The 27,350-nt window shown below is 49.9% G+C and overlaps 1 protein-coding gene across 1 annotated transcript; it reads right to left on the bottom strand.

Annotated features, from left to right (window-relative positions):
- Positions 1-2,977: 2,977 nt before the first annotated feature.
- Positions 2,978-17,063, bottom strand: LOC101404971 (calcium release-activated calcium channel protein 1). Its single transcript, XM_004430010.3, has 2 exons — positions 16,515-17,063; positions 2,978-3,973 (listed from the first exon to the last, which is right to left on the bottom strand). Exons 1-2 carry the CDS (start codon positions 16,833-16,835, stop codon positions 3,371-3,373), a joined length of 924 nt encoding a protein of 307 aa, XP_004430067.1. The 5' UTR covers positions 16,836-17,063; the 3' UTR covers positions 2,978-3,370.
- Between the last annotated feature and the right edge of the window lie 10,287 nt (positions 17,064-27,350).

Here is a 27,350-nt window from a genome sequence, read left to right as displayed (position 1 = left end):
GGTGGCATTAGCCTGGGGCCTGTGGTTGTGGATGGGGGCGTGGGGGGAGCCTCCGGCGTGATTCCAGGTAGAGAAAAGGGAAGACGTCCCCATGGGCTGCATGGGTTCACCTTGGGGGAGAAAGGGGAGGTGTCTCCAGGTCTCTGACCTCTGAGATACTCCAGAGGAGAAAGAGCCTGCTTCTGGTCACACTGGTCACTAAGATTTGGGGTTAAAACCTGACCTGGATTCTCAACCTGACAGAGACTCTCAATTTTGGAACCCCACGGGAGCTTTAAAAACTACGGATGCCCAGGTCCCACACTCAGAGATTCTCATCTGGGGTGAGGCCCAGGCCTTCATAGAGTTCTCCAGGTGATTCTAATGTGTAGCCAGAACCCCTGACTGACTGGCTGTGTGACCCTAAGCAAGTGACCTCAGTTGCCCCATCTGTAAAATGGGACTTAGGAGATTTCACAAGGGGGTTTTGAGGATTTGTTAACAGATATAACAGGTAACATGTATTGAGGTTACTGTGAAGCAGGTATCTGGGAAAGCCTTTGCATAATTCTAATTCTAATCTAGACAGCGTTCCTCCGAGATAAGAGGGACTCTCACGTAACGGGTAGGAACGTGGGCTCTGCAGTCAGACTCTGGGTGTGAGTGCCAGCGGTGATTTATTAGTTGTATGTCCTTGGGTATGTCACCCAGACTCTAATACCGGACAGTAACGGTACTTACCACCCAGGGTTATTGCGGTTACTGTGAGGATGAAATAAGGCGTGGCTCTAATCCGAGGGTGATTTTGTCCCCCTCCCTCCCTGGGACATGGCAATGTCTGGAGACATTTTTGGTTGTCACAACTGGCAGGGAAGAACGCTGGCACCTAGTGGGTAGAGGTTGGGGATCCAACGCGCTACAGTGTAAAGTCTACAAAACAATTATTCAGCCCAAGGTCAAGAGTGTAACCCTGAAATACCGTGATGGTGATGTTCGGAAAGCCCTCAGCAAGTACCTGGCACGTAGCAGAGGGCTCAATAAACACTGACACTATCGAGGTTCTCTCTGCCTTCTAAGTCACGGTGGGGCGGCCTGACCAAAGACATGGTTCTGTCTGTACCTCTGCTACTAGGAAGCTAAGCCGGCCACCCTGGGGTGCAGAATTAACCAGATATAGAGCACTCACTTGGTGCCAGGCCCTGTGCTGACAGTTTTACGTGTGTCCTCTCCCATGACCCCTCAACAACCTATGAGGTATCCTGCTATATTAGTGCCATTTTAGAGGAGGAAACCAAGGTTCAGGGAGGTTCACAAGTCACCAAGCTAGAAAGCGACTGTCCTTAAACTTAGGTCTGCTTTTAACGTGCAGAACAGTGGCAGTGTGTAAAGAAGGCTGCCATTTTTCAGACAAAGTAGGGGGTGTGTGTGCTTGTTTATGTATAAAATCACTCTAGATGGGAACACAACTGGCAACAATAGTTGTCTCTGGGAACCTGGGAATGGGAGCGAGAACAACTTTTCACTGTTGTATTTGGAACCGTGTGAATGTACTATCTATTCAAAACATAAATGAAACGGAAACTAAATTGAGACTGTGTTCTTAGCTACCAGTGTTTCTCTAAGTTGCCTGGGTTTGAGAGTACCTTGAGTGCTTGTTAAAAATACAGATTCCAGAGACACACCCAGACCAATTTGAATTGGAACTTCCAAGGGAAGGGCTTGGAAATCTGCATTTTAGAAGCCAATCTGGTGATTCTTGAGCTCAGCCAAGTTTAGGAAAGAAAACCTATGGTTACCGTCACAGTCCAGAAATTATTCCAGCTGGACCCCAAGTCTCTGCAGAAGCAGGGAGGTGGTATCTCAGGGGAAGGCATGGAAGATGCCCAGGTCTTCTCTGGGGAGCAGTGGAGGATTTCACACAGGGCCCTCTGCCCTGTCCTACTCAGTCGTCACAGGGCTGTCCAGGGATGGGGAGGGACGATGGAGGTAAGCTGCTATGATAGGAAAAAGGAGGGCCCCCTTCCCCACTCAGCCCACGAAGCTACTATTGGCTATGTCCAAGTCTGCACAGGACAAGAGCTTAAGGCCACACTTTCCCCCAACCAACTTTCACTTCAGCCAGAGCACTTTGCTTTTATAAAACCACTTTCTATATTGGGTTTCTGGGACAGACAGAGCTCTCAAACTCAAAGGCCTATGAGGGCAAGGCAAGTAACATAAATGAAGCTGGCCTGGTATGAGACAAGAGGGAGTGGTGAGGACTGTGGCAAACACATCTCCTGGGGAAGAGGATGGCTACAACTCATTGCTGTTCTGCAAGAAGGTGAGCCCAGTACTGTTGCTGCTGGATCTTCCAATTTCTCAAGCAAAGCCAGAATCAGCCCATGTCAGATTTTGATGAGTGCCTGGGCTCTGAGCCAGAATTTCCAGGTTTGATTTCTGGCCAATTACTTAACCTCTTTGGCTCTTTGGGCATCAGTTTTGTCATCTGCAAAATGGAGACAAACATTCCTGCCAAAATGCACAACCTGATATGCCTTACAGAGAAAATACCTATGTTAGGTAAGCTTCATTCAGGCACAAGTGACAGTGCCGTTGGTGGTGAGTTCCCTGTTAATGAGTCAACAATATATATTAAGTAAGGTGTCTTTAAACAGAAACATACATAAAACAAGGTCATGTACAGATCGGTTGATAAAAATGTTGTCACCAGAGGCTCGCAGGAACCTAACCCCATATTTCCCTTAGGAGCAGCGGTTCAATATCCACTAATTCAGCGTTCACGGTGACTTTATAGAACAGAACTACCGTGAATAACAAGAATTGACCGTATATATATATTTCAGTTACTATTCATGCAACTTGTGCATAAGTCTGAAATTTCTCGAAATAAAATGTTGGAAAAAAAAAATCTGCTCAGAGGCTCACCTGATTGGGGCAGCAGGAGAAATAATACCAGGCAGTCCAGACCCAACAAATACAGACACAAGAGGAGGTGTCCCTTATGAGTACGTTTATGTGTTCACACACACACACGCGCGCGCACACACTCGACGGGGAGGGGGGCCCAAGATGGAAAGGACAGGAGGCGTCCAGGTGGCACTGGCGTGGGGGAGGAGGAGGGACAAAGGGAGTGTTTGTCCCAGCTCTGGCTCCCACTGGGGGCCTCCTAGCAGGAGGCAAACCTGGAGCTGGAAAACCAGAAGTGCTTATTCTCATAGAGGAAAGTTTCAAAGTGCAGTAAGTTCTCTTAAAAAAAAGCCTCTTCCCTCCACTCTCTGCCCCCTGATGAAAACCCAGCCCCCTGTGCAGGCTGTCCTTGAGGCTGGGGCAGGACAAGGTCATGGGGAAGGGCGTAAGGCCAAAGCTTTGAGGTGCCCAGACTTAGGGCTTAGGCATAGTGGCTGCCAGGTGTCAGCGGGTGGTCCCCTCTGTGGTCCAGCTGGTCCTGCAAGCGCGCGAACTCAGCCAGCTCGTTGAGCTCCTGGAACTGTCGGTCCGTCTTATGGCTGACCAGTGACCGGTAGAAGTGGACAGCAAAGACAATAAAGACCAGGCCGAAGGGCACCATGATGGTGGTAGAGGCGATGGCGGCGGCCTGGCCCGGGGTGATGCCACTGCTGCTGACATTGGCGGCCGCGCCGTCGTCTGGGGGCTTGCTGGTGGGCTGCGGCTGGCCCGGCTGCCTCTTGAGGGGCAAGAATTTGACCCAGCAGAGCAGCACGACCTCGGCCAGGAACAGCAGCGTGCCGATGACAGTGGAGAAGGCCCAGGCCAGCTCGATGTGGCGGTGCATGCGCTCGTGGGGCGACTCCTTCACTGAGTTGAGGTTGTGCACGTTGCTCACGGCCTCGATGTTGGGCAGGATGCAGGTGCTGATCATGAGCGCAAACAGGTGCACGGCCACCAGTACCGTGGTGCAGGCGCTGAAGGCGATGAGCAGCCCCGGCGGGTAGTCGTGGTCAGCATCCAGCTGCACCTCCACCATCGCCACCTGGGAGAAGGGGAGAGGCGGGCTAAGTGTCAGGACGGTCACAGCCCACAGAGCCGCACTCCAATCCTGGCTCTCCTCCCATCAAGCTCTGGGACCCTGGGTAAGTCACTTGGCTTCTCTGAGCCTCAGTTTCCATATCTATATAATGGGGCAATATGACCCACCCACTTAGGGTTGAGAAGTGGCAGAAAGTACTGGTGAACAAAGCAGGCTTGGAGCCCAGTCTGCCTGGATTTTAATCCCAGTTCTGCTACTCACTAGCTGCGTGTCCTTGGCAAAGTCACTGAACCTCTCTGAGCCGCAGCTTTCTTCTTTGTAAAATAGCAATATACTAGTTCATAGGATAATTTTAACAATTAAATGAGAGCTCCTGGGGCCGGCCCTGTGGCTTAGCAGTTAAGTGCGCGCACTCTGCTGCTGGCGGCCCGGGTTCGGATTCCGGGCGTGCACCGCTTCTCCGGCCATGCTGAGGTCGCGTCCCACATACAGCAACTAGAAGGATGTGCAACTATGACATACAACTATCTACTGGGGCTTGGGGGAAAAAAAAAGGAGGAGGATTGGCAATAGATGTTAGCTCAGGGCTGGTCTTCCTCAGCAAAAAGAGGAGGATTAGCATGGATGTTAGCTCAGGGCTGATCTTCCTCACAAAAAAAAAGAAAAAAATGAGAGCTCCTGGTACATGGTAAACACCTCCTAAATAGGAACCACTGCAATTACCACCCAGCCAGGCATTAAAAACCAACCACCAGGGCCGGCCCTGTGGCTTGGTGGTTAAGTGCGTGCGCTGCAATGCTGGCGGCCCGGGTTCGGATCCCGGGTGCGCATCGAGGCACCACTTCTCCGTCCATCCTGAGGCCGAGTCCCACATACAGCAACTAGAAGGATGTGCAGCTATGACATGCAACTATCTGCTGGGGCTTTGGGGGGAAAAAATAAAATAAATAAAATCTTTAAAAAAAAAAAAAAAAAAAAAAACCAACCACCACAAATGGTTAAAATGGTAAGTTTTATGTATATTTGATGATGATAAAAAAAGTTTGCATAAAACAAGCGCAACCACCAACCCCCTTCCCTGTTGGCCCCATACTCCCATTCCCAAGCAGAGACTTCTCCTCATGCCCTGCTCTGGGGACAAGGAGAGGGGTTGGGGGGAGAGAAGAAGGCCCTCCCAGGTCATGCCCAGGCCCTTTCTGAGAACACAGTGCACCAACCAACAAGGAACCAGGAGAGGCTTCCCAGAAGAGATGGGCTCTAGCCAGTGCCGTGGCGGGGTTGGCAAGCCCAGCTCTGGGCTCAGGGCCCCAGGACTGACGCACTAGCTGCTCCCCAGTTCCTGGAGACTTGTGGATCCAGGGTCACCAGGGGCATGCTCCGGGCCCACCACCCGCTGCTTCTCACCTGGGGCTTGCAAAATACCCCCATGTGAAGGAGCCAGCTCATCAGATCTGGGCCGGGAGCAGCGGGTGGTGGGCACACTGCCAGAATCTGCCTGTGGGGGCGGGAGGGACCGGGGCAGCAAGTGCCCACGGCAATACCATTCAGGACAGTGACCCTTCATGAAGTGTTTGCTCTGTACGTGCCAGGCTCCGAGGCGGAAGTCAGATGATGAAATGCACCCATTAGCCCCACACCAGCCTGCCCTTGATCTCTCCTTACTCCTGGGGAGAGGAGTGGGCTCTTTCCTTCCCCACCAGCTCTCCTTCTGCCTGTGATGCCTGGCCCTGTTTGCTTTCATTTCTTGTACCTCTGCACCCATCCTAGGGCCTGGAAAGGCAGTGTGGGGCAGTGGTTAGGAGCACAGGCTCTGGAGCCAGGCTGCCTGGCCTGGAACCCTGACTCCTCTGCTATTAGGCTGTGTGACTCTGGCAAGCTCCTTCAACTTCCTGGGCCTCAGTTTCCTCATCTATAAAATGGGGATAATGGTACATGACAGAGGGTTGTTGTGAGGATTGAGCTAATCTACATAAAACTTAGTGCCTGGCACAGAGTGAACCTTCAGTAAAACTAAGCTTTATTATTATTATTATTCAGTTTAGAAACCTCATCCCCAATCCCACTGCCTCTATATGGAATCCTCTGGGGTTTCTACTCTGCTGCTGGAGGGACACGCTTGGGCTGAGAGAACACAAGGGCCAAACTGGTGGGCCTGAGTCTGGCTCTGAACCACCCCTGCTTCCCTGTGACCTTAGACAAGACCTTCCCCTCTTATCTGTAGTAAAAGGAGGGGACATGGCAAGATTAAGGTCACAGTGTAGAGCTGATGTGGGGTCCAAGACCCCTGCGAATCTGGTGAAAATAATGGACACTCTCCTTAGAACACCCAGGTATATATATTTATAGGACTTTTCTGACAATCTCAAGAGGATCCACAGACTTTTGCCTAAGAATTCCCACAATTGACGATTGTGTAACTTTTCCGCCCTGGAGTTTACAAAATGTTTTAAGCTCATATAAATCTGGGGCTGTGCCATTAGGATTTCGACCTTTTTTAAGATCACTGGTGGCCTAAAGCCAACCCTGAGAATTCTTAGTACACTTGGGTGAGGCACACGGGGCATCAGGGCAGGCCACAGGGCACGGAAAGTTAAGGCCACATCCTGAGGGCCCCTGGTCTCTGTCCCCAGGCCTGCCCACACTGGAGAAGGGGGGCACCCCCCCAGCGGTGCGTGCCTCCTGCCGCCTCCCCACCCCCAGCACTTCCTCTTCCTGTTTTGGCCTGCTGCCCCGGAACCTGAAATCAGAGAAGGGACAAGCAGGAGAGCCTGCTGCTTGGCTGCCCCTAGTCCACTGGCTATTTATTCACTCACCGGAAATGTCTGGACCTGTCAGGTGCATCAGGCCCCGAGCTGGGTGCTGGGGGTGTATGCAGGAGGTACACATACAGGCAATGCTCCCCCTCTGTTCCCTCACCTGGTATCTCCCCCTCTGTATGTCCATTAAGAGCGAATTGGCTCCTCCACTTACAAAGCTGGTAACCTTGGACAAGTATTTCAACCTCTCTGTGCCAGTTTCCACATCTATAAAACAGGGGCCTACTTCTTGTGGTTGATATAAAGATTCAATGAATTAATGAATATAAAGCCCTTAAAACAAGACCTGGCAAGTAATAAGCTTAATAATGTGCCAGCAATTATTAGTAACATCATTATTCTTTTTTTGTGTGTGTGTGAGGAAGACCAGCCCTGAGCTAACATCCATGCCCACCTTCCTCTACTTTATATGGGACGCCGCCACAGCATGGCTTGACAAGCAGTGCGTCAGTGCGCGCCCGGGATCCTGCAAACCCAGGGCCGCTGGAGTAGAGCGCGTGCACTTAACTGCTGCGCCACCAGGCCAGCCCCTATTATTATTCTTCAAATGAAGAAACTGAGGCTCAGAGAGGTGAGGTTGGCGGGGTTAAAGGTTACACTGCTGTTGAGTGGGGGATCTGAACTCAAGTCCACTTGGCTCTAAAGCCTGTGTGCAAAGTGGGTAACAGTGTTCCCCTCACATGGTTGCTACTACAGACCAAATGTCTGTGTCCTCCCAAAATTAATACACTGAAATCCTAACCCTAATGTGATGGTGTGAGGTGGGGCCTTTGGGAGGTGATTAGGTCATGAAGGTGGAACCCTCATGATGGGACTAGTGCCCTTATAAAAGAGACCCCAGAGGGCCAGCCCCGTGGCTGAGCGGTTAAGTGCACGCGCTCTGCTACTGGCCGCCCGGGGTTCGGATCCCGGGCGCGCACTGACGCACCGCTTCTCCGGCCATGCTGAGGCCATGACCCACATACAGCGACTAGAAGGATGTGCAACTATGACATACAACTATCTACTGGGGCTTTGGGGAAAAAAAGAAAAAAAGGAGGAGGATTGGCAATAGATGTTAGCTCAGAGCCGGTCTTCCTCAGCAAAAAGAGGAGGATTAGCATGGATGTTAGCTCAGGGCTGATCTTCCTCACAAAAAAAAAAAAAAAGAGAGAGAGACTCCAGAAAGCTCCCTCGCCACAGCCAGTAAACAGCATCTATGAACCAGGAGGTCCGCCCCTTGATCTTCCAGTCTCCAGAAACTGTGAGAAATAAATGTCTGTTGTTTATAAGCCACCCAGTCTGTGGTATTTTGTTATAGCAGCCCAGATGGACTAAGACAGTTGCTGAGGAGATTAAATGAGGTCTTGACACGTAAGTGTTTAAACACAGGGTCGGCCCACAGGAGGCACTCAATAAATCTCAGCGAAAAAGAAAAACATGGGGCTTGAAGTAGAAGACAAATAGCCCCTAGATGCCCTCAGCTCAGGCTGGAGAGAGCTGACCCCATGTGCCCATGTTTTACCCCATGTGCCCATGTTCTACCCCTTGGGATGGGTGAGGGTCTTGGACCCCCATTCTGGGCCTCGTTTACTCCATTCTGAGGCTGCCCCAGTTCCAAACCCTGGGCACAAGGAGAATGTGACTCCCAAACCACACCTGGCCTGATGGCCACCTCAGCAGGACCAAGACCACCATTTTACACACCATTTGTCACACCCACAGGCTCCAGGGCCAGAAATCGCAGCTGTCAACATACACCTGGCCTGGGGACACCAGAATCGGCCAGGCTTCCCTGAGCTCTTGGGCTGGGCGGCTCAGCCTGTGACGCTGGGACCCCCAAGGGTGAGGAAGGGGCCTGCTGCCATGCTCTGGAAGAAACCCCCTCACCCTCGCCAGACCCTACAATTCCTGGAACTGACCACACAGGCTGGCTGTAGGACCAACTTCAGCACCACGGGGCTTTGTAAAGGAATGATTCAGAGAGAGAAGAAAGGAACGGATGGCACACATCATGGATACTGATGAAAACTGTTCACAGGAATAAAAGCCACTGCTTTTCCAGAACGCTTCCTGCTTGGGAAATCTCCCCCCGGGTTTGGAGAGTAAAGTTGGGGGCCTCACGGAATCTGGCAGGCGACTCCCAGGGCCCCAGCTGAGTCCCAGAGAGATCAGATCAGATTGCAAGCAGCTTCGCAAGGTAAATATAGCCGGAGAGCTGGGCCCGTTAACCCAAAATAAAATCAACAGCTCCCAGCAGGCCATGGGCCTGTTTGAACCTGGCCACACAGGTCCTAAAGGGGTAGGAAAGGCAAAAGACCACCAGCCCCACCTCACACTGGTCCATGGACCCCCCAGAGGGGACTCGGGGACACCGATTTTCAAGCATGAGCCAAGAAGAGGGTCGTGTGATTCTGCAAAGGGTGGGGCCTGGCTGGCTTTGCCACGCCCAAATGCCAACCACCTCTCCTCACTCCTGCTGGGCTCTATGGAGACCTCGGCCACCTGGTGCCTGCCTGGAAGTCCAGACCCTTCTGAGGCAGCCCTCCCATGCCCAGCCTGACCCCAGCACCTACAGCTGGGAGACACAACTCTCCTTTCCCAAGCCTGGGCTTCTCTTGCTCACTCTTTAGGGGGGTGGATGGCTGCAGCATGGAACACAAGGGCCACCAAGCCGCAATCACCCAGGGTCACGCAGGGCCATCTGAGCCTACAGCCCATCTCAAATGCAAACTATCTATTAAGAGAGGATTGAAGCCTAGTCCAGCGGTTTACAAACTCTTTGACCACTACAGTCCAGTACTCTAAACGTTTCTATAAATAGATACACGCACATGTATAACAGAAACAAAAGTTTCCCCAAACAACATTTATCCTTAAAGCCCACTAATAACAGCCTATTCTTACAACACTCCATGCGTGCTGCTATGTTTTATTTCATTCCATTCTTGTTTCATTTAAAAAAAAAATGCTGGTTGTGACTCACTAAATTTATGTCATAAGCCACTAAGTTGAACCTGCAGATGGGGCGGGGGACGACAGGCCTAGACTTTCTCTCCATCTGGCTAATTCTGACTTTTTCAAGTTTTGCCTGGAGGATCCTGTAGTTCTGCTGGAGAGAAAGGAGGAAGTAAGAAAGCAAAATTCCTGCCCCAGGGAGGATGACAGACACTAAACATTTAGGCAAATAAGTATTTTCAGACTGTGATAAGCGTCCTTCAGTTATGCTCCCCCCCACCTCACTTACCACACAAACGTGTTCTAAAGACATAATTACATGTCTATTTCCTCCAATCTACGTCCCTTTGTTTCTCCAGCATCTCGCGCTGGACCTTGTCCCACCAGGGGCCTCAGTAAAAGATTGTTGGAGGAATAAATGAAGGTAAGACCTGACCATACAGGGGTATTTCGGCCCAGGGTCTCTATAAAGTGTCTGACAGGGCCGGCCCCGTGGCTTAGTGGTTAAGTGCGTGCGCTCTGCTGCTGGCGGCCCGGGATCGGATCCCGGGCGCGCACTGACACACCGCTTCTCCGGCCACGCTGAGGCCGCGTCCCACATACAGCAACTAGAAGAATGTGCAGCTATGACATACAACTATCTACTGGGGATTTGGGGGGAAAAAATAAATAAATAAAATCTTTAAAGTGTCTGACAGACAATCCTATGTGATCCATTGGAAATCAGAAGACCATATTAGAGCTTCTACTGACCTTCATTTATTATTTAGCTCATCCTTTCAACTTTGCAATATTGTATTTTTATGTATGTTTTAATACACATGTTTTATTAGAACACATAGCATACATAATATGTATGTATATTATGCATACATAATATGTATGTATAATATACATACATATGTACACATATACACATGATATGTATACATAAGCACACATATACACATGATATGTATACATAAGCATACAAATACTGAGGCTAGCACTAACAATTTTTTGGGAGGGGTATGCACTCAAAAGTTTGGAGACCACCATTTAGACCGGGGGTTGGCAAACTGGCCTGCAGAGTGTAGCTTTTGTAAATAAAGTTTTATGGGTACACAGCCACACCCATTCATTTACCTATCCTCTGTGGCTGTGTTTGAGCTAAAACGGCAGAATTGAATAGTTACCACCGAGACCTTGTGGCCTGCAAAGCCGAAAATATTTACTACCTGGGGGGGGCCGGCCCCATGGCTTAGAGGTTAAGTGTGCTCGCTCCGCTACTGGCGGCCTGGGTTTGAATCCCGGGTGCGCACCGACGCACCGCTTCTCCGGCCATGCTGAGGTCGCGTCCCACATACAGCAACTAGAAGGATGTGCAACTATGACATACAACTATCTGCTGGGGCTTTGGGGAGAAAGAGGGAAAAAAAAAAATTTACTATCCGGCCCTTCATAGAAAAAATTGACCAATTCCTGGGTTAGGCCAATGCTCCCAAAGACGGCTGTCACATCAGTCCCGGGAGAGCCTCCTCTGAAGAAAACAGTGTGTGGTCCTATCAGTTTGAGGGGTCCCTGCTGGGGAGCACATTAAAGGCCCCTAGAAGGCCCATCAGAGAGAAACCTGCTGGCTTCTGTTTAACATTCTCAGTTTTATTTCTCCGAGGGATCTCTCCCTCTCCCCAGCACAGATTACCACAGTGCCACGTTGGGAAGCCCTGGCGTTCTCCTTCATCAGCCCTGGACCCAGCAACCAGCAGAGGTCAACACAGATCCCAGCGGAAAATTCTAGAAATGCACCACAGGCACTTGTGAAATTGTTTTTTTGTTTTTTGGGGTTTTTTTTGTGAGGAAGATTAGCCCTGAGCTAACATCTGTTGCCAATCCTCCTCTTTTTGCTGAGGAAGATTGTCCCTGAGCTAACATCTGTGCCCATCTTCCTCAATTTTATGTGCGACACCTGCCACAGCATGGCTTGATAAGCGGTGCACAGGTCCGTGCCCCAGGTCCGTGCCCCGGATCCGAACCCGCGAACCCCGGGCCACGGAAGCGGAGCACGTAAACTTAACCACTACGCCGCTGGGCCAGCCCCATGCACTTGTGAAGTTTTACAAGTGGCTTCTCAGCTAGGCAGGGAGTGCCCTCCCCTTGGGGCATTCAGCAAAATTCCGTTTATACACAGCCCAGAGTGCAGAACCGCACACATGGAAGACTTCAAAGGCCCAGTTACCGACCAGCTAAAGGGACAGGTGAGAGGGTGGCTGAGTAGAAAAGGCTCCAAGTCACACCGGCTGGGGTTTGAAATCTATTAGCTGAGTGATCTTAACCTCTAGGAGCCTTAGATTTTTCTAACTATAGTACATACCTTTAAGAGCTTTCTGAGGGTTAAAAAGAATGAAAGAAAAGGGTCCAGGCTCATGGTTGGTGTTGGGTAACATCATCATCATTATTCTAAAATTCAACACGTAACTCCTCTGCTCCAAAACCTTCGATGGCTCCCCACTGCCAACAGAAGAGTTCAAACTTCCTGAACAGCCATTCAAGGCCCTGCACCATCTTGGCCGACTATATTCATCCTTCTCTACTACTCCCTACACACCCTCAATTCCAGCCACATCAGCCCCTCTGCCTTTCCCCGAGACCCTATCATCTCTGTAACTTTGTCCCGGACACTTCCTCTGACCAGAGGGCTCTTCCCCAAGCCCTAGCTGGAATCATTCTTCTCAATCAGTTAACCCTTATACAAGCAGTCCGAACACCATGGGAACAAAGGTGAGCGAGTTTCCTGGGTACCTGGGCCAGGGATATTCTAAGTGCTTTGCAAATACTAAATCAATGAATCCTCACACCAACCCTATGAGGCTGGCACTACTACTAGCCCCATTTTACAGATGAGGAAACTGAGGCCCAGAGACGTTCAGTGACTTCCCCAGGGTCTCACAGTTGTAAATGGCAGAGCCAGATCTGAACGCAGGTTGTGTGGCTCCACACCATTCTTACTTTGCTCTACCCTATTGGAGCCTCCCCGCTCCACCCCACCCAACTCTCTCTGATGCTTCCTCTCCCGCAGGAATGGGGCTACACCAGTCATAGGGCTCAGCAGCTCACCAGCCCGCTAACCTCGGGGACGTCCTTCATCTAGGGCGAGCACCTACCCTCACCATGTTGTGTGAAGATCGTGAGACGGGGCAAGAGCACTTTGCACAGTAGCGGGTCTATTCCAGGAGCCCAATCCAGAACAGCAACGACTACTGTTAGTGATTAGCACTGTGAGTAGTAACAGTAATTTCTCACTCATTTCCATGCCCCCTGAACTCCGAACATGTCACAGAGGCTCAATGTCTTACGATTTGAGCTCTTCCTTCTAACTCATTTTCACAGAAATTCCAAGCAACTTCTGAACCCGCTCTGGAACCTGGGAAAAAAAGGGTGCTAGCGGGCAGAGAACTTGAGGAGGGAGATAATCCAAAAATAATTGATCCCAGGTCGTGGAAGGCATTTTGTTTACGGCAGCAGGCTGACCGTCCCAATTATCTTCTGCTTAGGCTAACATTACAGCCTGCCCTCCCCAGCAAACCAAGGTTGCCATGTGTACTCGCCAGAGTCTTGCAGGGCACAGGGTCAGGCTGAGGTGGGCTGCCTTTCACTGAGAGGTAAACTGAGGCACAGACAGCCTGAATCATAGCCCATGAGGGCACCCTCAGCTCAAGGGTGCAGGATGCTGATCAGGCACTACATCCAGGGCCCCTGGTTTTATATCTTTCATTGGAGTCGATGCTGAGCCCAGCCAAGGCCTATTGTTTCTAGAAATGCTGTCAGGAGCAGGAATCTTGGCTGCAGAGTAGAGGGTCCAGCTAAGGTATACACCATCAGATCCTGGAAATTCCTGAACCTTTCGTGGGCCCAATCTGGCCTCCTCATGAATCCTCATTCAAGTCCATGAGGGAGCAGGATCTGTGCCCCTTTCATACCTGTGAGAAAACCGGCCCCAAAGTCTGAGATCCCACAGCCAGACCCTTCCACCCACGATGGGGGGCGTCTCTCGGTTCCCTCCAGGCTCTTGGGAGATTTTTCCTCCATCTCACCTGGTAAGCAGGTGAGCCTCTCATCCTTGCCAACTCTCCCACCCCTGGAGATGAAAGGTCACATCAGTTCCTCTGCTTTTCCAGGTCTCTAGGAAGGAAGCTCTCTGGGGGCAGGAAGTTGTTTGTGCTGACTCACAGGCCAAGGGAGAGTAGTCCAGGAAACGTGCTCACTCTGTTTCCATGGCGTTGGGCTGTGTGGCACCCCTTCCTCTCTGAGGCTCACTCACAAGGCTAGGTGTCTGCGGTGGGGGTGAAGCACGGACAAACCTGCCCTGCTGAGCCCCACTCTCTACCCCAACGCCATCTCTCCCATAGATTTCCAGACTCATGTCAAACACAGTTACCCTCTTGTAACTGCTTTACTAGAATGGAGGCTGTCATGGGTTCAGCCCTTCCCTGCTGGCAGAACTTTGGGGATTCTATCAGTCGAGCCAAGAAGCCTTCTCCACCCCAGCCGAGGAAAATGTCCCCAAGAGACAGTCTGGGTGAGCCAAGGCCCACCCCAAGTCACTGGCTGCCCCTGCCTCCTGACTTCCCCGCACTGTTTTTAGCAAGAGGAAGAGGGAGGTGACATTTGATTAAAAGGCCCAGCTTCTTCGGGAGGAAGACAGGACTCAAGAAGGCACGATGTTCACTACTCCTGGAGTGGGAAGGGGCCTGGGCAGCTATGAATTTAAGATCCCAAGAAAAAGGGGAACAGGCATCACACCTGCTGAGCACTGCTGGGAAGAGCTAACAATCGCCGGTGTCACTCCCTTCCTCTCCCTTCCCCCAAACCATAAAATTTTATTTTGTTTAAAAGAAACTTTTCTGCTCCATTTCTCATTCCCTAGAAGGCCTGGTCCTACCATGGCTCTGGCTGGATATCAATCAGAGCTCCATACACCACAAATGGCACAAGTGCCTGAGTTCTGGGTGCCAGCAGAGCTGCGTTCAAAACACGCTCCAGCAGACTAGCTGCGTGGCCTCGAGAAAGTCCCATGACAAGAATCACCTCGAAGGGTGGCTGAGGAGTTAGTATGGAGTTAAGGAATCTACACAGGGTGCTTGGTAAATGTCAGCTATTCTTAGAGATTCTTCAGGCACAAGGCAGAGACGGGTTGCATAGGATCTGGGACTAATAGAACAGAATTCCATCATATTGATCTAAACTACAAACTAGACTGCCCCTCCCTTGCATGTGCATACACACACACTCTCTCATCTCTTCTCAAGGGCTCCCTCAATATTTTTTTTTTTTTTTTTGGTGAGGAAGATTAGCCCTGAAGTAACATCTGTTGCCAATCCTCCTCTTCTTGCTGAGGACGATTGGTCCTGGGCTAACATCCCTGCCTATCTTGCTCTGCTTTATATGTGGGATGCCTGCCACAGCATGGCTTGATAAGCAGGGCATAGATCCGCTCCCGGGATCCGAACCTGCGAACCCTGGGCTGCCGAAGTGCAGCCCGTAAATTTAACCACTACACCACTGGGCCGGCCCCTAGGGCTCCCTCAATTTAATCTTAAAGTCAGAGAAACTTCTGAGTAGCAGCCTTCCTTTACCGATTCAGAAATCAAGGCCCAGAGAGGCATCTGCGTGAGGTCACACAGGCAGCAAGTGGCAGAGCTGGGAGAGCTCTTCTCCACCCCCAATCACCTGGCCTTTCCACTGTGGCTGGTGTGCTCTGCACTCGCTTAGGGTTTCGAAAAAGTTCAGGCTCCACTGCATGAGCCCACTTGTTTGTAGAACACAGGGAGAGTACCAGACACACTCCCTTCCCAAGAAAACACGAAGGGCGAAGCCACTCCCTCCCTCAAGGCCAAGGGCTTAGCTCACTCACTGGGAAGGCAGGAGTGCTCTAGGCTAGAGACTTTGGGGGGGGGTGACCCCACTCACAAGGGCTGATGTCACCGAAAGTGATAATAATGAATTGTTATGTAGGGCCCAGCCCCAAGACTCCAAGATTCCAGGCCTAAAGGCATCCCTAAGGCCACTTCTCTGCCCAACCTGCAGCCTCACCCAACGCGCCCCTCAGGAGGCTCATTTCTACTCCAGCCCAGGCCAGCACGAGGAGAGGAAACTACGCCAATCTCCTAAATCAAGACAGAGCCCATTCAACGGGAACATGTCCCACCCTCCTCCCCCACACCCAGTGACTCAGTGGCAAGTTTCTGGAGAAGAAACTGAGGGTGAGGAGTGGTTGTCAACCCCCCAGGCTGAGGCTCTCGGAAAATACGGTGGGAGAAAGGGTGTCAGGAAATCCCCTTTACAGGTGATACCAGAACATGGCCAATACCTTCTGGCCTCAAGTGTGGGGGCACAAGACAGACAGCTCAGGGGTCCTTCTCCTCCCCACCTCCTGAACACCTGCTCCCAAGGAGATCAGACCCTTTGTGTCCTTCCTTTCCCCCTGAATATATGTGGGACGGTCTTCTTGCAGATTTACTTTGACGATCCTGCTGTGTTTTTCCCTCCTTGCTGCATGGAGCTTGCTCATCTGAAGGCACCTGAGCCCCCCATCCCTGGACATTTGTATGGTTTGACACTCCCTCAAGTCTCCCACATCGGGTGTCACTTGTCGCTCACGTCCAGCACTTCTGGCCCTCTCCAGCGTCCACGACAGCCTTCTCCCAGCTCTTCCCCTCACCCCAGCCCGCCTGCTCCCCTCTGGGCCCCGGCGGGGCTGCGGGCGGGAGCGACCAGGACAGGAGAGGGGGCAGGGCAGGGCGGCCCGAGCTCACCATAGCGAAGCCGGAGAGCAGAGCCGAGGTCCGGCTGGAGGCTTTGAGCTTGGCGCGGCTCAAATAGAGCTTGCGCCAGGACAGCGCCTGCATCGAGTGCTCGTTGAGGCTCATCACCTCGGAGTAACTCTGGCCGATCCAGTCCGGGTAGGTGACGGCAGGAGGCGGTGGCGGTGGGGGCGGCGGCGGCTGCGACGACCCCGGGGGCTCCCCGTCCCCGCTGCGGCGCCGGCTCCGGCGGCTGCCGCTGTTGCTGCTGCCGCCGTTTAGGGGAAGCTGGGGGCTGTTGCTGCTCGGGGGCGGGGCGGGCTCCGGATGCATGGAGCACGTTGCAGAGGCGCGGGCCGGCCCGGGCGCCTGCGAAGGCAGCGGCCCGCACCCCACGCCGCACCTCCGCCTCCGCCTGAGGCAGCGACCGCCTGCCCCTCGCGCGGGTCTGGCCTCACCCGGCCGGCAGGCGAGGACAACGAAGAGATGGTCGAAGCCGCTGCAACTCCAGCCTGCAGGCCCGCCGCGCCGCTTGCAAAAGTCCGGGGAGGCAGCAACGCGAGCCTGCGCGCAAGCTAGCGTCCCGGATCCCCGGGCCCGGTCCCTCGGCGCGCGCCGCGATTGGCTGCCGCCCCAGGCTGATTTGCATGCGCCGCCGCCCACCCGACACCCCGCCCAGGGGAGGTGGGCGGTGCTGGCGCGAGTCACGTGACTCGTCTCCTCCGACAGCACCGCCTACAATCCCCGCGCGGCGCCGCAAGCGCCCGCGCCTCTTCCTGGAAGCCGCCCAGCGCCCTGTGCGTCGCCGCGCTGCCACTGCCGGGACCTCCCATCTCCGCAGCTGCTCTGATGGCCGTGCTCCCGGAGCTCGGACTCCTGAGGCGGACCGCCTGAGGTCACCTCTGGGCGCCTCCTGCCGCCCGTGTTCCCCTTGGAACAAGGTGGCTCAAGTTCTGCAGGAAAAAGAACAGGCTGAGGTCTAGAGTTCATTTAGTCTGCTTATTGAGCATCTACTGAGTGCCAGCACTGTTCTAGGGGCTGAGGGTAGGGTGGTGAACAAGATGGACAAAATCCTCTGCCCTCATGAAGCTTACATTCTAGGGGGGCAACACACAAACACCGAAGAGTAAATTATAATAGTTTAGGTGATAAATGTATAGAAAAAACAAAGCAGAGAAAAGGAGGTGAGTGATGCTGAGGCTGCAATCTTAATTTTAGAATGCTCTGGGCAGGGATTTTTGGTCTGTTTTGTTCAATTCGCTCATTTACGGTTCACCAGCTTCTGACGCATAGTAGGCTGGCTGGCACCAGATAAATATTTTTCTGAATGAGTGAATGAATGCTCAAACCCATTCAGCGAGTGTTTACTGAGCACCTGTTAAGAGCGAGGCTGAGAAATTCCAGAAAATGGTAACCTTTGTGCAATGTTATATTTTAGTGGGCAGAACAGGCAATAAGCAAACAAATAAAGTTTACACCTATCTGACTTGGTCACATTTGAGCTGAGACCTGAACCGGCAATGCGAAGAGCCAGGGATCTGCTTTCCAGGGGTGAAGGGAACGGCAGATGGAAAGACTCTGAAGCAGCAATATCTGGCTGTTGGAGCATTAGGAAGCCAATTTAGCTGCAGAATAGTGGAGGGCAGAGGTGAGGTGGGGGTAGAGTACTGGGTAGGAGCTGTCCCCTAGGATGTGAGCTCCAGGAAGGCAGGGACGTTACCGTCTGTTTCACAACTCTACCCCCAGCATCTAGAATATCACTCGGCACAAATGCGGAGCTCACTAAATATCTGTTGAATGAATAAGTGTGGGAGAGACAGAAATGAGTGAAGCTCATAATTACCCCAAGAGTCAAGTCACAAGCATGTGGCATTCCAGGTCAGCGATGTGAGATTTAACTCTTGTCACCACTAGAGAGCGCCCCTCCTCTCACCCACATTACGGAAAAAACTGAAGGCCCCTTCCTCCCAAAAAAGTCTCGGATTCCCACAGAGGCCTTTGTGTTTTTATGAAGACTAGGGAACTTGGAATTTGAAATCTCACCTCACTGGGCTTGCTTCTTTGGTGGCACTTGTAACTCCTTCCGCTTACCATCTGTGTCCCAGCTCAAATATCACCTCCAAAGGGAGACCTTCCCTCTCTGTCTAAAGTAGCGCCCATTTCATGTTCTATCACCTCACCCTGTTTTATTTCCTTTATAGTTCTGATTACTACAGTATCTGAAATCATCTAGGTTTTTTATGTATTGACCTGTTTGTCCGTGTCTTGAGAGCAAAGTTCATGTCTGTTTAAATCACCTCGCTGTCACCCAGGGCCTTTCACAGGGTCTGGCCCACCGGAGACTGCCAATAGAATCATGTTGAATGAATAAAATAATGAAATGTCTTTGGTTCCGAGAAATCCCAGCTCAGAATTGGGTACACACAACATTTGAAGGGTAATGGGGCCTGGGGGAGGCCAGCAGGTCTGGAAGGGGGAGAGGCTGAAAGCTATAAGGAGAGATTTGCTGATTTAGAAGGAACAATAGGATCTGGGCGTGGCAACTCGGCAGGAGGCTTTGGGGCGGGGGTGGGGCCAGGTTTCCTTTCTCCAGCTCCCACGTCATGCCCTCCCCTTCTCCTTCTGATTCTCTGGGGTGTAAGTCCCACCATCAGCACTGCGCAGCAAAAGTAAAAATGCTCTCCAGACTTGACGGAGAGCATCTGGGTCAGGGCAATCCCTGCTTCCCGCCCCAGAGTTCTAGAGTCCTGCAGCGCCGGGGGGTGGTAACTTTCCCCCACCCTTGTTAGAGCCAGCCGGGACCGTTAGATGCACGAGTCTCATCCCAAACGCCTATTGAACAGATGAAGAAACTGAGCCCCCAGAGACAAAGCACCTTGCCAAAGGGCACCAAACAAGCCAGCGGAGAATCAGGAGTGGAGCCCCGGCTGCCCATCCCCGCAGTGCCTCCAAGCACCTTGTGTGGCTCCCCCTAGTGGCCAGGAAGGTGTGCTCTCAGCCTTTTGGGATATATATCCGAAAAAGCCGAATAGAATTTTTCAATCAACTCTGCGCATGAGAGTACAGAGATCCACCCGAGAGGGTTGCTGAAACCGGCCCCACCACCGTGGCCAGTGGGCATAGCCCAGGGCTGACCAAAGACGAAATGAGCTGCCTTGGGAGATGGTAGCAATCTCCTCATCACGTGGGGTGAAAAAAATACTTGAGTAGTACTTACCACTGATGGGCACTATTCTAAGCCCTTTATTCTTAAATACTCTATATATTTATTATAAGTAATATATATTATAAAAATATAATTTTAATGCGAAATATTAAAATGTAATTAATATATTGGATTGTATTTAATTATATATCAATATTATATATTGTATTAAATATATTAAATTATTTCATTGTTTATTATATTGAATATATTATTATTATTTTTTTTTTGGTGAGGAAGATTGTCCCTGAGCTAACATCTGTGCCCGTCTTCCTCTATTTTGTATGTGGGGTGCCGCCACAGCACGGCTTAATGAGCAGCTTGTAGGTCCATGCCCGGGATCTGGGCCTGCGAACCCAGGGCCACTGAAGCAGAGCCTGCGAACTTAACCACTATGCTGCCACTGGGCTGGCTCCCTGAATGTATTATACTGAACTCAAGAATTCCTTAGAACAACCCATGGTATCAATATCACCATCTAACAGATGAGAAAAATGTGCAGAGTCAGTAAGGAGTAGTAATGGCCATTAAACCCACTTGGTGGGTCTCCAGAGACTGGGGGCTTACCCACGACCAAAGTTACCCCTGTCCCTTACCTCTGCCCTTGCATCAGAATGAATCTCCAGAGGTATTTTCTTAAAATGCAAATTACTAAAAGCCACTCAAGCAGTTTAGTTTTAGCAAATTCTTTGGGTAAAGTTTGAGAACCACTGAACTAGATGAGCTTCAGTTTTTAAGTACTTTTAGTCCTTTAGTTAAGGTTGGCTGTCCCCTTGGCTACTCAGTTGCAGTGTGACCTTAGGCAAATTACTGAGCCCCCAATCCTCTTAGCAAAAATGGAGATATTACAAATACCTATTCATGGACCTTGAATTTGGACACCCAGTCACCTCCCCCAGGCAGATTTTTAGGAGCAGGAAATTTGATGCCCAGCTGAAGAGGAACGCCCTTGCCCCTTTCTGCCCAATAAGGCCTCAAAGAATTCCCCACTTTCATTTAAATTTAAAAAGAGAGTACTTGTCAGAGCCCATCATGGTCGCTCGCCTCTGTTTACTTCCCTCCCCCAGCTATGCCTCCCCCTTTCACTGGTCTAAGGCTTGAAACCCCTAAATTAATAATAATAAAAAGAGCCACCATTTCGTGAGCTTGTGCCTTCACAGAACAGTGCTAGTATACTTCTGGTGATGGGAAGCTCACTCCTTCCAGAAGCCATGCATTTCTGTACCACTTATTTCTAACAGTTCAAAAGTTGTCCTTCTTTGGAACTGGTATAGGCATCCCTGTGACTCCCTCTCTCTGTGTCACATAGAATGTATGAAATCCCTCTGCTGCCCAGCCCTGGTGCCAACTCCACAAGACATCTGGAAGGCAGCTTTAGTGAGTGATCCAGATGGCTTTCAGAGTCAAAGAATTGTGTGAAGGAAGCTGGAAACAGAGTTATGTACTGTCAGGGGACTGGTTGCAAAATTCAGAATTAGTATTTGTGGACTCTGGTGTTGATCTCCAAATGATTCCCTGGGCCTGGAGCTCAGAGACCATGTCCAGGGGAGCCCCTGCTCTGCCTCCCTGCTCCCCAGTTCCTGGGCTTGTAGGCTCCCTCTCCCCCCCGCCGCCCGCCCTGGTCAGAAGCCACTGCTGGGTCCATGTGTTTGTGCCTTTGCCTTTTATGGTTTAGTGCTTTTTGTGTCCTGGCTAAGAAATCATTGCCAACCCCAAGGTCATGAAGATATTCACCTATGTTTTAAAACTTTAAAACATAGATTTTTAAAAAGCTTTAGAGTTTTTGCTTGTATGTTTAGGAGTATGATCCATCTCAACTGATTTTTGAGTGAAGTGAGGTTTCCCCATTGAAATGCATGAACACTTTTGTCAAAAAATCAAGTGACTCTACACATGAGGGTCTGTTTCTGGCCTCTCTATTCTATTCCATTGCTCTTTTTGTCTGTTCTCATGCCAATTCACACTGTCTTGATGACTCTAGCTTTAAAATAAGTCTTGAAGTCAAGTAAATTAAGTCTTTCAACTTTGTTCTCCTTTTTTGAAATTGATCTGGCTATATGAGGTGCTTTACATCTCTCAATATATTTTGGAGTAAAATGGGATAAATTTTGTCAATGCGTACATGATTTGGGAATCATTGCATCTCTTAAAGGACCAGGGTGTCAGCAAGATTAAACATCTTCCTGGAAGATCTAGCATCCTCCATTAGCAAAAGAGGACCAGCTAGTCTATACTGTAAAGACCGAGCACCTGAGTCAGGGAGGACTGTTGGGGGTTGAATTGTTTCCCCGCAAGAAGATATGCTGGAGTCATAACTCCCAGGATCTCAGAATGTGACTTTATTTGGAGATAGGGTCTTTAAAGAAGTCATCAAGTTAAAATGAGGTCATTATGGTGGGCCCTAATCCAATATGACTGGTGTCCTTATAAAACGGGGAAATTTGGATACACAGACATGACCAGAGGGAAGATGACATGCAGAGACACAGGGAGAAGATGGTCATCTACAAGCCAAGGAATGCCTGAGGCTACAGAAGTTAGGAGAGAGGCCTGAAACAGATCCTTCCATAGAGCCTTCGGAGGGAACATGGCCCTTCTGCCACCTTGATTTCCGACTTCTGGCCTCCAGAACTGTGAGACTATAAATTTCTGTTGTTCTTAGTCACCCAGTTTGTGGTAGTTTGTTACAGCAGCCCTAGGAAACTAATGTAAGTACCCTGGGGTGAGATGAGGTGGGGTCGTTAGCCAGCCAAGGAAGTTGAGTTCTAATGAGTTTATCGAGGGGCTGCAATTGTGTTCAAGATGTTAACAGAGATTAGAAAATGACACAGACTTTGGAGCTAGGACACCTGGATTTGTATCCCAGCTTTGTCAAATTATAACTGTGCTGCTTTGGGCAAGCAACCCAACCTCTCTGAGCCATCTGTCAAATGGGAATAGTAATGGACTTGGCAGAAAGGGTTGTTATGAGTGTTCCAGGAAAGAACATTTGTCTGGCAATTAGCACAATGCTCAGTAAATGGTGGTTACTATTTTCCCTCCTGTGGGATGTGCTGTGCTCAATGAAAGGGGATTGTCTCATTCCAAATCCAATGAATTGGCTAAACTGTGAGTATTAATGGAAAGGCAGAATGTCAGTGAGAATCCAACTAGGAAAAACAGATACCAGAATAGGGGAATTTATAGAGAATTGCTTCATAGGGAGTGGAAGGACTACGGAAGAAGGCAAATAGAGGGTGAAGCATCTACAGATTAACACCAGCAGGAGGGCCAGTGCCACTCCTGGGGTTGGAGGGTCAGAGGGAGGAGGTGGTGTTTCTGGTACCCAAGAAGACCGAAGTCACCAGATAGAAGCTGGACCCACAGCGGGCCTGTCTGGTGGGAGATAGAGTCACAGGAAATGCAGCTGCAGCGGGAGGCAGAGAGAGGCGGAGAAACACCCTGGCTTCTCCCTTCCTCCCACCCACCGGTCTCCTAATATTGCCTCCCACTGGTTGATCTATGCAGGAAGCCAGTTGATTGGCAGCCTGCAGGGGTTGGCCTCCCTGTGATACAGAGCAAAGCAGAGGAAGGGCAAGGAATGGATCTGAGGGCAAACAAGCCCAGGCCTAACACTGAGGAGTAAGAGTTAGATTTAATCTCTCTGAGCCTCAGATTCCCCATCTAGAAAATGGGGACAATGATGTCTATGAGTATGTGTTCATAGAATAGTTGAGTGCGTAAAACAGGATAACACATGTAAATAGTTTAACCCAGTGCCTGGCACATAGTAGGGAGAACCCTGTAAGTGTGAATGAATGATCTAGTTAGCTGTTTTCTACTCAGAGGAGGAAAGGAGAGAAGAGGACAGAGGCCTGGGAATAAACTCAAGGTACAGGAGCAGCACTGGTGCTAGTGATATTTTTATCTCCCAGACGTGCCCATCTGTCCTCTCTCCATTCTAAGTTGGTGACTCTGTCAGTCTCCTTTTAGAAATCCTGAGTCAGGGATGATCACACCGAGTTCAGGGTAGTTTGGAGTTTGGTCTCCATGCTCCTTCAAAAGGATTTCAAATCCACTTGAGTTTTAGTTGGTGCCTCCACTTCCACTGCTGCCAAACTTTCCTTGCCTCTCCCAGCCTGGGGCTGAGCCGTTTCCAGGATCTCTCTTTGTATAATTAAAAAGAAAAATAGAACAGCCGATGTTGCCAAACATGTATTTAAAGTGACACCCTGGGTTCAGGGAGTGAATAATAAAAACGTTTAAGGTTTAGATTAAAAGTCTCCATGCTCAGCTGTCTCCTGACCCTGGAATTTCTCCTCAGCCCAGCTGCCTTTAATTCCCTGCCCTGGCTTGTAAAAGTCTTTTAGACTGAGGGCATTTATTTCCCAAAGAACTGTTGCAGCCTAATCACATAAAAATGCCCAGCATCCCAGGAACAGCCTGTCAAGTGCAATGTAGGTCTGTGAGGCCCTGGGAAGGTGGGGAAATTGGGGTGCTGATGCGTCCTTGCTTTCCTTCACCGTGCCCTTCTCCTACCACATCTAACCCATCAGAAAACCCAATTGGCTGTAGCTCTTAACATTTTCTTATAGTCTGAGCTCTTCTTTCCAGCGTGACCTCTTCCATCTTATCCAGGCTGCCATCATCACTCACCCAGAAGTCTGCAGTAACCTACTCCTTGGTGTCTCTGCTTCTACTCTTGATCCTCCTAAAGCCATTCTGTATCGGCAACCAGAAAAATCTTTCTAAAACGTAAATCTGATCCTGTCCCTTCTCTGGTTATATTATTTTCCCATTGCTGCTGTAACAAATTACTACAAATTTAGTGACTTAAACAATACAAATGTATTCTCTTACACTTCTTGAGGTCAGAAGTCCAAAATGAATCTTTTTTTTTTTTTTTTATGAGGAAGACCGGCCCTGAGCTAACATCCTTGCCAATCCTCCTCTTTTTGCTGAGGAAGACCGGCCCAAGATAACATCTATTGCCAATCCTCCTCGTTTTTTTTTTTTTCCCCTTTTTCTCCCCTGAAGCCCCATTAGATAGTTGTATGTCATAGTTGCACGTCCTTCTAGTTGCTGTATGTGGGACGTGGCCTCAGCATGGCCAGAGAAGCGGTGTGTCGGTGCGCGCCCGGGATCCGAATCCAGGCTGCCAGTAGCAGACGTGTGCACTTAACCGCTAAGCCATGGGGCCAGCCCCCAAAATGAATCTTAAGGGGCTAAGATTAAGGTAATAGCAGGGCTGGTTCCTCTGGAGCTCCGAGGGGAGATCCATTTCCTCACCTCTTTCAGCTTCTAGTGGCTGCCTGTATTCCTTGCTTGTGGCCCCGTCCTCCTTCATCAAAGCACATCAGTCTAGTCTCTGCTTCCATCATCACATCTCCTTCTTTCTCTGACCCTCCTGTGTATTTCTTTCTTTTTTTTTTTTGAAAACCTTTTATTGAAGTGCAACGTTTATACAGAAAACATACAAATCAAAGTGTTAGAGCACTGATTTTTCACAAAGCAAAGACACCCATGTAACTAGCAGCCAGGTCAAAGAACAGAACCCAAGAATCTTCCTCATGCCCAGTTTCAGTCATGGGTAAATGCTATTCTGATTTCAGTAACAATATATTGGTTTTCCCATATTTGAACTTTGTACAAATGGATTCATTTCCTGTGTACTTCTTATAAGGACCCTTGTAATTACATTGGGCACATTTGGATAATTCTGGATAATCTCTGCATCTCAAGATCCTTGACTTGATCCTATCTGCAGAGCCCCTTCTGCCATATAAGGTAACATATTCACAGGTTCCAGGAATTAGGACATGGACATCTTTGGGGGGTCATTATTCAGCCTACCCCACTGCTTAAAGCCCTCCAATGGCTTTGCATCTGAATTAGAATAAACCCCAAGCTCCTTACCCATGATGGGAGTGTCTTAACTGATCTAGTGCCTTCCTATCTCTCCAACCCGGGGCTCTCTCACCCTCCTCTTGGCATAGGAGCCTACTTGCTTCTCACTGTTCCTTCCACAGGCCAAGTCCATTCTTGGCTCAAGGCCTCTGCTTATGCTGTTCCCTCTACCTAAATGCTCTTCCCCCAGATCGCCACATGGCTGACTCTTCCCTTTTAGACTTTAGCTCAAATGTCACCTTCTCAGAGTGGTCTGTCTCTGATTAATCCTTCTCACTCACCACTCCCTGCAGTCTTTCACATCATTTGGGTTTACTTAATGTCAGCATAAGCATTTATTGTTACCTGTTTTTTTTTTTTAATTTGTTTACTAATGTATTTTTTCTCTCCCCCACTAGAATGTGAGCAAATGAGAGAGAAAAACCCCTCCGTGCCATGTTCACTGCTATATCCCCAGTGACTCGTACACAGAAGATCCTTGATAAATGCTTGTTGCATGGATAGATGGATGATGGTCTGGATGTCCAATCTGGTCTCTGGGCTTCAGTGACCAGGATTCAGGCTCACGATGGAGATAGGTCAGAGAGCAGGAGGGTGCAACAAATGAGTACTTCCTGTGTGCCAGGCCCTGTGCTAGTCCTTCCTTCATGTAATTCAACATTTATTGACGACCTACTGTTATTTATTCATGTGTTATTTATTCAATTCAAGGAGCATTTATTGAGTGCCCACTGAATGCTAGGCAATGTATTTATCAAGCATCTACTGTATACCAGCTGTTCCAAATTAGCGCCTGGGTACACAGTACTTCAATAAATGCCTGAATGAATGAACACCCTCAAGGAGCCCCCAGTCTTCCTGCTAAAATGGCCTGTAAATAAATAACTCTAACGCACAATGATAAGGCTATAACGTGGGTGTGTTCAGAGTGCAGAGGGGCCCCTTATCACCTTGTACTACCAGGTACCTTTCCCAGAGTCTTATCGTCTCACCTGGGAACCAGCTCTTTGAAGGTCGGGTAGACTCGCCCCTCACTCACCTGCCTGTCCATCCCCTGGGCACCCGGGAAGGACCTTGCCTGCAGCGTGATCAGTCAGAGCCTGTGGTCTGATTACCTCTGCCTCTCCTACTGGCAGTTGTTGCTTCGTTCGTACACCAGGCAAGAGGGCAGCAGCTTGGTCCCAACACAGGTGCTGCTGGCGGTGAGCCGGGAGCCTCCGACAAGCTGCCTGCCCTCCCATTTGGCCTGACTTTTCCTGCTATAAATGAATGATTTGATTGTCTCTCCTTGGTATAACCCCTTTCCTGGACTTCTATATAATCCATTCTTGTAAAAATTCGGGCGATGCAAAGAGATTGTTAAAGACTCAAATCCTCACCATAGTCACAAGGCTTTGTCTGATCTGACAATTTCCTTCCCTCTTCCTCCTCCTCCTCCTCTTCTTTCTTCTCCTTTTTTGTAAATTGTGGTAAAATATACATAACATAAAATTTGCTATTTTAACCATTTTAAGGTGTACAGTTCTGTGGCCTGAAGTACATCCACACTGTTAGGCAACCATCACCACCATCCTTCCCTTGTTTTTTTTTTTTTTTTTTTTGTGAGGAAGATTGGCCCTGAGCTAACATCTGTTGCCAATCTTCCTCTTTTTGCTTGATGAAGATTGTCCCTGAGCTAAGATCTGTGCCAATCTTCCTCTGTTTTGTATATGGGACACTGCCAGAGCATGGCTTGATGAGCAGTGTGTAGGTCTGTG

This window comes from Ceratotherium simum, chromosome 35, assembly GCF_057802395.1.
Source record: "Ceratotherium simum simum isolate JZ-2026a chromosome 35, ASM5780239v1, whole genome shotgun sequence".
NCBI classification, from domain to species: Eukaryota; Metazoa; Chordata; class Mammalia; order Perissodactyla; family Rhinocerotidae; genus Ceratotherium; species Ceratotherium simum.
This window is presented reverse-complemented; position numbering and strand designations above follow the sequence as displayed.

Coding starts and splice junctions, on each gene's coding strand:
- LOC101404971 (XM_004430010.3), bottom strand. CDS start 16,835: ATGCATCCGGAGCCCGCCCCGCCCCCGAGCAGCAACAGCCCCCAGCTT. Junction 3,974..16,514: donor TGCTCTCCGGCTTCGCTATG/GTGAGCTCGGGC, acceptor CCCTTCTCCCAG/GTGGCGATGGTGGAGGTGCA.